The sequence below is a fragment of the Oncorhynchus masou genome, chromosome 28 (assembly GCF_036934945.1).
Source record: "Oncorhynchus masou masou isolate Uvic2021 chromosome 28, UVic_Omas_1.1, whole genome shotgun sequence".
Taxonomy (NCBI): Eukaryota; Metazoa; Chordata; class Actinopteri; order Salmoniformes; family Salmonidae; genus Oncorhynchus; species Oncorhynchus masou.
Genome location: NC_088239.1, coordinates 66807637 through 66820321, shown reverse-complemented (window position 1 = coordinate 66820321; position 12685 = coordinate 66807637). Strand labels below are relative to the sequence as shown.

Sequence of the window (12685 nt, the reverse complement as noted above, 5' to 3'; positions counted from 1 at the left end):
TGCTCTACAACATCCTGGATATGTTTACACAGGAACCATTCCAATCCAGGCACTTGTCATCTCCCGTCTGGATTACTGTCTTGTTGGCTGGGCTCCCTGCCTGTGCCATTAAACCCCTACAACTCATCCAGAACGCCAGAATGCCCGTCTGGTGTTCAACCATCCATCTTCCCATCAATTTTCCGCTCTTCCACTGGCTTCCAGTTGAAGAAAAGCAGGCCCAAGGGGACCATGATGCTGCCACCACCATGGCTGTTTGACAGTGGGAATAGGTGTTCAGGGTGATGAGCCTTTTATGCCAAACATAACGTTTTGCATTGTTGCCAAAAAGTTCAATTCCCGCTTTAGCCCAGTCAAAACTGTTCCTTCTCTGGCCACCCATGGTGGAACAAACTCCCAGGTGGACAGCGGAGTCAATCACCACCTTCCGGAAACCTGAAACCCCACCTCTTCAAGGAATACCTTTATAGATAATGTAATCCTTCTCACCACCCCCATAATGATTTAGATGCACTATTGTAAAGTGGCTGTTCCACTGGATGTCAGAAGGTGAATTCACCAATTTGTAAGTCAGCTGTAAGATCTTCTGCAAATGACTTAAATCCAAATGTAAATGTAAAATCAAAAACTGAAAAATTGGCTGCAAAATTATTCAGCCCCTTCTCCTTTCAGTGCAGCAAACTCTCCAGAAGTTCAGTGAGGATCTTGAATGATCCAATGTTGATAAATGACTAATGATGATAAATACAATCCACCTGTGTGTAATCAAGTTGTGGCAAGTGCAAAGTTCCCAAATTGGGATGTTTAAAGCACACAATTGGTCAAATCAGTTTTGTATCCAAATACGGCTTTAACACCACCACTGCACTTCTTCCACAAAGTATCTACACCATCCACCTGTGTTCCATGTTCTTCAGTGGGAACTACACATGCGGAGATCACCTACTCTGAGACTATCACAGTGCAGGTGCAAAAATTTAATTTGGACTCATTACACCAAAAGGAGATTTATCATCATTAGTCCATTGCTAGGTCAACATTGGCCCATTTAAGTCTCTTCTTAACTTGGTGTTTGAAGCCTTGTGGCACTCGCAAAGTTCAAGGGGCTGAATCATTTTGCAAGGCACTGTTTATTTGAGTTGTGGGTAAAAAAGTTTGAAATATCCATGTAAATGTGCGTAGAGTCCAGTGTCAGATATGTGAGTTGTGGGTGAGTCTTCAGTGTAATACAGTTTTGATATCCAGTTAGTATGTTTGAAGTCCAGTGAGTATATGTGTGCAAAAGAGTCCAGTGTAGTATATGTGAGTGTGTGGGTAGAGTCCAGTGCACTGTATATTTGAGTGTGTGGGTAGAGTCCAGTGTAGTATATGTGAGTGTGCGAGTAGAGTCCAGTGTAGTATATGTGAGTGTGTGGGTAGAGTGCAGTGTAGTATATGCGAGTGTGTGAGTAGAGTCCAGTGTAGTATATGTGAGTGTGTGGTAGAGTCCAGTGTAGTATATGTGAGTGTGAGTAGTATATGTGAGTGTGTGAGTAGAGTCCAGTGTAGTATATGTGAGTGTGTGGGTAGAGTCCAGTGTAGTATATGTGAGTGTGTGGGTAGAGTCCAGTGTAGTATATGTGAGTGTGTGGGTAGAGTCCAGTGTAGTATATGTGAGTGTGTGGGTAGAGTCCAGTGTAGTATATGTGAGTGTGTGTGTAGAGTCCAGTGTAGTATATGTGAGTGTGTGTGTAGAGTCCAGTGTAGTATATGTGAGTGTGTGGGTAGAGTCCAGTGTAGTATATGTGAGTGTGTGGGTAGAGTCCAGTGTAGTATATGTGAGTGTGTGGGTAGAGTCCAGTGTAGTATATGTGAGTGTGTGTGTAGAGTCCAGTGTAGTATATGTGAGTGTGTGGGTAGAGTCCAGTGTAGTATATGTGAGTGTGTGGGTAGAGTCCAGTGTAGTATATGTGAGTGTGTGTGTAGAGTCCAGTGTAGTATATGTGAGTGTGTGTGTAGAGTCCAGTGTAGTATATGTGAGTGTGTGGGTAGAGTCCAGTGTAGTATATGTGAGTGTGTGGGTAGAGTCCAGTGTAGTATATGTGAGTGTGTGGGTAGAGTCCAGTGTAGTATATGTGAGTGTGTGGGTAGAGTCCAGTGTAGTATATGTGAGTGTGTGTGTAGAGTCCAGTGTAGTATATGTGAGTGTGTGGGTAGAGTCCAGTGTAGTATATGTGAGTGTGTGGGTAGAGTCCAGTGTAGTATATGTGAGTGTGTGTGTAGAGTCCAGTGTAGTATATGTGAGTGTGTGTGTAGAGTCCAGTGTAGTATATGTGAGTGTGTGTGTAGAGTCCAGTGTAGTATATGTGAGTGTGTGTGTAGAGTCCAGTGTAGTATATGTGAGTGTGTGTGTAGAGTCCAGTGTAGTATATGTGTGGGTAGAGTCCAGTGAGTGTGTGGGTAGAGTCCAGTGTAGTATATGTGAGTGTGTGTGTAGAGTCCAGTGTAGTATATGTGAGTGTGTGTGTAGAGTCCAGTGTAGTATATGTGAGTGTGTGGGTAGAGTCCAGTGTAGTATATGTGAGTGTGTGAGTAGAGTCCAGTGTAGTATATGTGAGTGTGTGGGTAGAGTCCAGTGTAGTATATGTGAGTGTGTGGGAAGAGTCCAGTGTAGTATATGTGAGTGTGTGGGTAGAGTCCAGTGTAGTATATGTGAGTGTGTGTGTAGAGTCCAGTGTAGTATATGTGAGTGTGTGTGTAGAGTCCAGTGTAGTATATGTGAGTGTGTGGGTAGAGTCCAGTGAGCCGGTGCAAGAGAGTCAGTGCAAATAAAAAGGGGGTCAATGCAAATAGTAATTTAGCCATTTGATTCACTGTTCAGCAGTCTTATGGCTTGGGGATAGAAGCTGTTCAGGAGCCTTTTGGTCCCAGACTTGGCTCTCCGATGCCGCTTGACATATGATAGCAGAGAGAACATTCTATGACTTGCGTGACTGGGGGCTTTTACAATTTCTAGGGACTTCCTCTGACACCGCCTTACATATCTTACTAAAAAGTTAGGAAAAATTCTAAAGGAAAACCTACAGGAAAAAATCTCACAAAGGCAACAATTCCTCAAGAAATCGTGTAAGCACTTTCTGTAAGGTCAGGTGTTTGACATCTGCTTTGAGAGAGACCAATCCTGGCCACAGATACTGAGAATACTGTCCTCTTCTGCATACAGAAGGAATTACAGCAAGCAACACAGTAAGATGAAGCTTGTGGTTTTCCAGTTTTAATGTAAAATGCTCAGTGACATGCCTTTCTTGCCAGCTCTAACCCCAACAATGCAATAATTAGTAACAATGTAATACTAAAAATAACAAGGTAGAACACGATAAAGTATGTAAGCATAATATATACAGGGTAAATTCCAGTACCATATTTACAATGTGCATGGATACTGGATCTGCAGTTGAAGTCAGAAGTTTACATACACTTATGTTGGGGTCATTAAAACTCGTTTTTCAACCAGTCCACACATTTCTTGTTAACAAACTATAGTTTTGGCAAGTCGGTTAGGACATCAACTTTGTGCATGACACAAGTAATTTTTCCAACAATTGTTTACAGACAGATTGTTTCACTTATAATTAACTGTATCACAATTTCAGTGGGTCAGAAGTTTACATACACTAAGTTGACTGTGCCTCTAAACAGCTTGGACAATTTCAGGAAATAATGTCATGGCTTTAGAAGCTTCTGATAGGCTCATTGACATAATTTGAGTCAATTGCAGGTGTACCTGTGGATGTATTTCAAGGCCTACCTTCAAGCTCAGTGCCTCTTTGCTTGACATCATGGGAAAATCAAAAGAAATCAAGACCTCAGAAAAAAATTGTAGACCTCCACAGGTCTGGTTCATCCTTGGGAGCAATTTCCAAACGCCTGAAGGTACCACGTTCATCTGTACAAACAATAGTACGCAAGTTAAACACCATGGGACCACGCAGCCGTCATACCGCTGAGGAAGGAGATGCGTTCTGTCTCCTAGAGATGAGCGTCCTTTGGTCCTTTGGCGTCCTTTGGTGCCAAAAGCGCAAATCAATCCCAGAACAACTTCCAAATGGACAATGACCCCAAGCATACTTCCAAAGTTGTGGCAAAATGGCTTAAGGACATCAAAGTCAAGGTATTGGAGTGGCCATCACTTAGCCCTGACCTCAATCCTATAGAATATTTGTGGGCAGAACTAAAAAAGCTTGTGAGAGCAAGGAGGCTTACAAACCTGACTCAGTTACACCAGCTGTCAGGAGGAATGGGCCAAAATTCACCCAACTTATTGTGAGAAGCTTGTGGAAGGCTACCCGAAACATTTGACCCAAGTTAAACAATTTAAAGGCAATGCTACCAAATACTAATTGAGTGTATGTAAACTTCTGACCCACTGGGAATATGAAAGAAATAAAAGCTGAAATAAATCATTCTCTCTACTATTATTCTGACATTTCACATTGTTAAAATAAAGTGGTGATCCTAACTGACCTAAGACAGGGAATTTTTAACTAGGATTAAATGTCAGGAATTGTGAAAAACTGAGTTTAAATGTATTTGGCTATGTATCTTCCTACTTCAACTGTATAGAGGTAGATATGTATTGGGCTATGGTGACTCGTCATCACAATATATGATAAACAGAGTAGCAGCAGCATATACTGTATGTCTGTATGTGAGTAGAGTCAGTATAAATGTATATGCATATTATGTGTGTGTGTGAGGAAATGGAGTGACTGTGTAGGGCCCTGTGAGTGTGATTTTTTTTTTTACATATATAGGTCAACTCAAGATAGTCCGTGTAGCCATTTTGTTAGCTATATAGCAGTCTTATGGCATGGGGTTATAAGCAGTTCAGGGGCTTGTTGGTGTCAGACTTGATGCACTGCTACCACTTGCTGTGCAGAAGCAGAGAGAACAGTCTATGACTTGGGTGGTTGGAGTCTAACATTTTTTTGGGCCTTCCTTTCACATTGCCTGATATAGAGGTCCTGGATGGCAGGAAGCTCAGCCCATGATGTTCTGGGCTGTCGCACCACCCTCTATAGCACCATGCGATCGAGGGCGGTGCTATTGCCCTACCAAGCAGGGACGCAGCCAGTCAAGATGCTGTCAACGGTACAGCTGGAAAACTTTTGTTTAGGTTTGTCCCGAAAAGGCAGGTTTCAAACACAAACCTTCACAATAAGGTACATTCCAGTTACCCTACACACCCTTGTATGTGTGCATCACTTTATGCGTGCCTCGTCTGCCGGGGCCATCCTTCCAAATATTGTCTCTTTAACTCAAGTTTCCGAGGGTAAAGCATGCCAAATATACGTGCGGATCACTTAGAGGAACCTTTGACATAAAAACACAACTAGATACTAAAAACAGGCTAGAGCCTTTATTGCAAAAGACATACGACAGTAATTATACAGTGATAGTGATACAAAAATAGAACAATTTTCACAATGATAAAGTGTAGCACCATGTGATGGAAATCTAACCCCTGGCATGGAGAAGATGGTCCATGTAGGATAATGTACATATGGACCCATTAAAGTGAGACTCAGCCATATAACGTTTGCCATGAACCTCAGATATTGCAGATAAGCGCATGTGCATGGGTGCATTTCACACTGCTGCAACGTGATAGCTGCGAGACCAAAACAGCAAGAAGTTTAACCTCACACTGTTTGTTGTTGCAGAAGTTGGCCCGAATCTGCTGTATCTACCTTCAAAATACATATATTATTTTACAAACATGTAGAACCTTTTACGCCATATATACAAACATGTGTACCAGAACTAAAACATTCCTGGGTCTCGTTTCATATTCACTCATGTCAGAGGAACAACTACTGCCCTCAGGTAGCTAAGTGACTACTAAGGGTTGATATAGTATTGGGCAACTAGTCTCTTCTGAGAAGAGAAAATCAGTGGTGAGCTACAGAGGGGGTTGGGAGGAATGACTTAAGGACCAGGAGTGTGTTTGTGTGGGGTTCAGTGGAGGAGTAGCACATTCTGAGACGTGTACGATAACCCTACTGCACACGCTGAGACATGTGCAGTGGGGTTATCGCACACGCTGGGACATGTGCAGTGGGGTTATCGCACACGCTGAGACATGTGCAGTGGGGTTATCGCACACGCTGAGACATGTGCAGTGGGGTTATCGCACACGCTGGGACATGTGCAGTGGGGTTATCGCACACGCTGGGACATGTGCAGTGGGGTTATCGCACACGCTGGGACATGTGCAGTGGGGTTATCGCACACGCTGGGACATGTGCAGTGGGGTTATCGCACACGCTGGGACATGTGCAGTGGGGTTATCGCACACGCTGGGACATGTGCAGTGGGGTTATCGCACACTCTGAGACATGTGCAGTGGAGTCAGCATCTCTTCAAAGATGGCTCCCTTCACGTTGGAGCCCCGAAGGTTAGCTTCCTGTAGATCACATCCAGACAGGTCACAGTTCTGAGAGAGGGGGAGAAAGAGAGGGAGGGAGCTATGTTTGAGAGGTGTTTTGTGTGTGTGTGTGTGTGTGTGTTTACCTCCAGGTCTGTGCCAGCCAGTGTAGCTCCTCTCAGGTTGCAGTTTTTCAGCTTGGCGTTCTTCAGTGTGGCAACTCGCAGGTTGATACCCGTCATCTGACTACCCTCCATGTCCACCCCCTTTAGGTTGGCACCTAACACACACACACACACACACACACACACACACAATCAATACAAATCCAAGTATGATCGAAAAGGTATTGAACCTTGTAATCCAAGTGTGTGTGTGTGTGTGTTGAGTCAAGTCAAATGTGTTTATATGTGCGTGTTACCCTCCATGTTGGCTTTGACTCCAGCAGGGTCCTCAAAGTTACAGCCTCTCAGAGATGCACCCTCCGCATTAGAACACAGCATCTTAACACCCTGTAGGTTAGCTCCCTGTAACACACACACGCATTAGAACACAGCATCTTAACACCCTGTAGGTTAGCTCCCTGTAACACACACACGCATTAAAACACAGCATCTTAACACCCTGTAGGTTAGCTCCCTGTAACACACACACACAGGGTGTTAAGATGCTGTGTTCTAATGCGTGTTACAGGGAGCTAACCTACAGGGTGTTAAGATGCTGTGTTCTTGTGTGTGTTACAGGGTGTTAAGATGCTGTGTTCTAGTAACACACACAAGAACACAGCATCTTAACACCCTGTAGGTTAGCTCCCTGTAACACACACACACACAGTAACACACGTCAAGGCAGGCTGAGGACAGGTCTGCCCGCTCCAGGTTGGCACCACTGAGGTTGGCGTGAGTGAGGTTGGCAGCTCTCAGGTTGGCCATCTTAAAGTTGATGTAGCGCAGGTCCAGGCGAGACAGGTCTGCACCGCTGAAGTTCAGACCCTGTGTGTGTGTGTGTGTGTGTGTGTGTGAGAGAGAGAGGGAGATCAAAGAGGACAGTGTCAGACAAGATGGAGCATAGCCACTGAAAACAGATACATTTTGGTGAGTGTGTGCTACCTGACAACGCAGCTCTGACTTGGTGGGTGTGGCCAACAGGAAACGTACAAACTCCTTCCTGGTTAGAGGGGAGTGGTCATCAGCAGGCTGGGAACTCTGGGAATGAGAAAATATGGTGTAGTTAGGATAGACAAGCCTCATGCACACTTACGGTATTCACACACACACCTTGATCAGGTTCTCCAGTTGCTCAGCCAGTTGCTCAATGCCGAAGAACCGAGCTTCCTCCAGGACCCCTGAGACAGAGAAACAGATGAAGTAGCTATTAGTGTGTGTGTGTGTGTGTAAGTCCAGTGTGTACATTGTGAGTGTGTGGCATACCCAGTGGGTTGATGCCGTCATTGATGATGAGTTGTCCGTGTCTCAGGTAGTTGAGGATTGGTTCAAAGTAGCCTGGACTTCTGTCTATCAGGTAGGCACCCTGGGAGTCCTGTTTATTACCCCACACATCTACACACACACACACACACACACACACACACACACACACACACACGGAATTCAGGACATGAAAATTGAGTGGAGGAGACAGGCAGTGAGTGGTGCATTGTGGGAGCGACATCATCACCTTTGTTTCGGAACATGTGGGCCAGCATGCTCGCTGGTTCTTTACTGACCAGAGTGCTCCTGAGGAGAAAACACACCACACAGGTTATGTGTATCAATAGAATGGAGTGGACAGACTGCAAGGTTGTCATGGTTACCGTGTGGTGGTGAAGCAGTAACCCCCAACGTTGAGCGTCAGCCAATCAGTGTGAGTTTGGAACCAGTCTGGACAACCAGGGTCATCCTGGGGGTCTGCACACTTTGTCTTACTCGCATCTGAGGGAAGTCATACAGATAGCAAGTACATCCCACCCAGATAGAAGCACAGCATATCCCACACTGTACCTCCTGATAGAGCTGTTGAGAGGTTGTAGTCAACTTACCATCAAAGGAGTCGCCCTCAGACACATACAGCACGTCATCATCCCTGCAGAACACACACACACGCACGGTGTTAGCAGTGAACAGAACTTTATCCTGCCTCGCTAGCTGATTAGTTCGGCTATGTCGCCAATTTTGAACTCACCTTATAAGCGTTATGTCGTCTATAAGACCGCCTGTCCCGTTATAAACGCTGGAGGCTCGGATTCCCAGTTTACTGCTAGCGACGGACAGCAGGTCTGTCAGCGATCCATACAGCGCCACAACCTGCGGCAAAATACACATGAAGCCCACAGATACAACCCTGCGACAATATATATCTGGCGATGTACACAGACAAAAGACGTACTGCTAGCAACCTAGCGTACCTACTGTGGTCAGATGAGATGTAGCTAGCTACAGCAGTAGCTATGCAGTGATGTTATCTGTGCTGCCGTTGATATAGAAAGGGAACCGATAGGGTTCTCGGAAACTAGCTTACCTTGCCATTGGAAGACGTTCCGTTGACAAACAGAGTGACTCTCTTCATGATAGTCCTGGTTATTTAGCTGCTCGGCTTGAGTCAACTAGCTAAATACACCCGTTTCTGATGTTTTCGATTGGAACCAAAACATCCGCAATAAAATAAAAAGCTTGAAACGTTACAACGATGTCGTCCAATCAACGATTAAAGAGTGAATGTTGTCCAATGGCGATGAATAAGGTGGTAACTTACATGCAGTTACCGAGATGTCATTGGTCATAATTATTTTTTCTAAACAATTAATGTTTCCTTTCCTCGCTTCCTGTCCTTAAGCAGATGAATTGGCAACAAAAATGGTTTACAGACTACCAAGATACATCAGCAACCACTACGTTAACAGCATATCTGGACTGACATCAATCAACAATAGGCAGTCAATCATTGGCCAGAAGTTCATCAACAGAGCCACTCACAACCCATCATTGAAGGAAGCCTTGGGACAGGCCAAATGGACCACAGATACACCCATGTCCATAATGCTGAAGCTGACCTGGTAGAGAGGAAGAAAAAATACATGTGTGTGTATGAAAATGTGTAGATATGTGAAAATGTGTAGATATATGTGAATGCACTCCTTAGCACCCCGACCCCTCTCCCCCATGCACAACTGTGAGCTATAATTTTAATGATGTTCTTTTATCCCTCATTTTTTCTTTTTCTTTTCTTTTTTACTTCTATTTTTAAAACAAAACACCACGAACTCATGTTGGGAAAAGCAAAAAGGCAAAACTAATCTACAACCGTTCTGATAAAAACCTTAGGGCATTCAGCCTCGGGGGATGCCTTGCTGACCACACCCTCCTTCCTTGCTCCTGGCCTGCCCTGCCTCTTCCACCAATCCAATTGTTTCTTATGGACAGAAAAGAGCAGAGGCTCTGAGCTGTCCGATCAGGGCCATTGTCTACTTGTGCGGAAAAATCATTGTTATCGAGCAATAATGACAAACCTGGCATTGACAACTTAGATGGAAAGCTACTGAGGATGGTAACTGACTCTGTAGCCACTCTTATCTGTCAAATGTTTAATCTATATCAGCTTGCTGCCAACTCTAGGCAAACTGTTGGAAAAAATTGTTTTACCAAATTTTTCTCTGTGAACAAATTAATACGACTTTCAGCAGGTATATAGAGAATGTCACCCAACATGTACAGCACTGACACATATGACAGATGATTGGTTGAAATAAATTGATAAGAAGATTGTGGGAGCTGTACTGTTAGATTTCAGTGCAGCCTTTGATATTATTGACCATAACCTGCTGTTGAGAACGTCGGTGTTATGGCTATTCAACCTCTACCATATCGTGGAATCAGGGCTATCTATCTAATATAATTCAAAGGGTTTTCTTTAATGGAAGTTTCTCTAATGTCAAACATGTAAAGTGTAGTTTACTGCAGGGCAACTCTCTAGGCCCTCTACTCTTTTCACCAATGACCTGCCACTGGCATTAAACAAAGCATGTGTGTCCATTTATAACGATCAACTATATTCACATCAGCAACCACAGCTAATGAAGTCACTGAAACCCTTAACAAAGAGTTGCAATCTGTTTTGGAATGGGTGGCCAGTAATAAACTGGTTGTGAACATCTCTAAAAGTAAGAGATCTGTATTTGGCACAAATCGTTCCCTAAGTTCTAGAACTCAGCTGAATCAAATCAAATTGTATTTGTAACATGCACCAAATAAAACAGATGTACAGTGAAATGCTTACCTACAAGTCCTTGGGCAACAATGCAGTTTTAAGAAAAAAAAAAGTAAGATAAGGGCTGTTGTTGTCTTACCAGTTGTTGCCTTAGCTAGCTCTCCCAATCAACACCAGTGATTGCTTTATGCCTCACTTTACCTCTCTCTCAAATGCCAATATGCCTTGTACACTGTTGTTTAGGACAGTTATTATTGTTTTAGTTTACTGCGGAGCTCCTAGTCCCACTCAACATGCCTCAGATACCTCCTTTGTCCCACCTCCCACACATGCGGTGACCTCACCCAGCATAACTAGCCTGTCCAGAGATGCAACCTCTCTTATCATCACTCGGAGCCTGGGTTTACCTCCACTGTACCCGCACCCCACCATACCCCTGTCTGTACATTATGCCCTGAATCTATTCTACCACGCCCAGAAATCTGCTCCCTTTATTCTCTGTCTCCAACACACTAGACGACCATTTATTTAGCCGTACCCTCATCATACTCCTCCTCTGTTCCTCAGGTGATGTGGAGGTTAATCCAGGCCCTGCGTATCCCCAGGCACTCTCATTTATCCCCAGACACTCTCATTTGTTCAGAAGCCTCCTCACTAAGTTTGTTTTACTCACTGCTTTAGCACACTCTGCCAACCGTTACGTCCTTGCCGTGTCTGAATCCTGGCTTAGGAAGGCCACCAAAAATGCTGAGATTTCCAAACCCAACTACAACATTTTCCGTCAAGATAAAACTACCAAAGGGGGAGGAGTTGCAATCTACTCCAGAGATAGCCTGCAAAGTTCTGTCATACTTTCCAGGTCTATGCCCAAACAGTTCAAGCATCTAATTTTAAATATTAATCTCTCCAGAAATAAGTCTCTCACTGTTGCCACCTGTTATAGACCCCCTTCAGCTCCCAGCTGTGCCCTGGACACCATATGTGAATTGATTTCCCCCCATCTATCTTCAGAGATCGTTCTGTTAGGTGACCTAAACTGGGATATGCTTAACACCCCGGCAGTCCTACAATCTAAGCTAGATGCCCTCAATCTATATAGCCCTTGGTTCACTCCAGACCTGACTGCCCTTGATCAGCACAAAAACATCCTGTGGCGGACTGCACTAGCATCGAATAGTCCCCGTGATATGCAACTTTTCAGGGAAGTCAGGAACCAATACACGCACTCAGTCAGGAAAACAAAGGCTAGCTTTTTCAAACATAAATTTGCATCCTGTAGCTCTAACTCAAAAAGGTTTTGGGACACTGTAAAGTCCATGGAGAATAAGTGAACCTCCTCCCAGCTGCCCACTGCACTGAGGCTAGGTAACACTGTCACCATCGATAAATCCACGATAATCGAGAATTTCAATAAGCATTTCTATACGGCTGGCCAGGCTTTCCTCCTGGCTACCCCAACCCCGGCCAACAGCTTCGCACCCCCCGCAGCTACTTGCCCAAGCCTCTCCAGCTTCTCCTTCGCCCAAATCCAGATAGCAGATGTTCTGAAAGAGCTGCAAAACCTGGACCCGTACAAATCAGCTGGGCTAGACAATCTGGACCCTCTCTTTCTAAAATTATCCGCCGCCATTGTTGCAACCCCTATTACCAGTCTGGTCAACCTCTCTTTCGTATCGTCTGAGAACCCTAAAGATTGGAAAGCTGCCACAGCCATCAAAGGGGCCCTCTTCAAAGGGGGTGACACTCTAGACCCAAACTGTGTTATTGACTGTATGATTGTTTATTCTATGTGTAACTCTGTGTTGTTGTTTCTGTCGCACTGCTTTGCTTTATCTTGGCCAGGTCGCAGTTGTAAATGAGAACTTGTTCTCAAATAGCTTACCTGGTTAAATAAAGATGAAAAAAATAAGAATAACAAATAATTAAAGGGCAGCAGTAAATAACAATAGCGGGGCTATATACAGGGGGTACCGGAACAGAGTCAATGTGCAAGTAGGTAGAGTTATTAAAGTGACTATGCATAGATAATAACAGAGAGTTGCAGCAGCATAGAAGGGGGGGGGGCGTAATACAAAT

General features: G+C 44.3%; 1 protein-coding gene across 4 annotated transcripts; it reads right to left on the bottom strand.

The window, feature by feature from the left end:
- Nucleotides 1–5376: 5376 nt before the first annotated feature.
- LOC135518114 (BTB/POZ domain-containing protein KCTD9-like) lies at nt 5377–9282 on the bottom strand. 4 transcript variants are annotated; one of them, XM_064943020.1, is made up of 12 exons: nt 8924–9282; nt 8588–8709; nt 8445–8488; nt 8220–8337; nt 8084–8142; nt 7837–7965; nt 7684–7751; nt 7516–7611; nt 7249–7398; nt 6828–6933; nt 6553–6686; nt 5377–6445 (listed from the first exon to the last, which is right to left on the bottom strand). In XM_064943020.1, exons 1-12 carry the CDS (start codon nt 8969–8971, stop codon nt 6359–6361), a joined length of 1161 nt encoding a protein of 386 aa, XP_064799092.1. In that variant the 5' UTR covers nt 8972–9282; the 3' UTR covers nt 5377–6358. The 4 variants fall into 4 exon arrangements, with proteins under 4 accessions (XP_064799092.1, XP_064799091.1, XP_064799090.1 ...); XM_064943019.1 differs by having other exon boundaries at nt 5377–6475; nt 8924–9278; XM_064943022.1 differs by having other exon boundaries at nt 6382–6506.
- Nucleotides 9283–12685: the final 3403 nt, after the last annotated feature.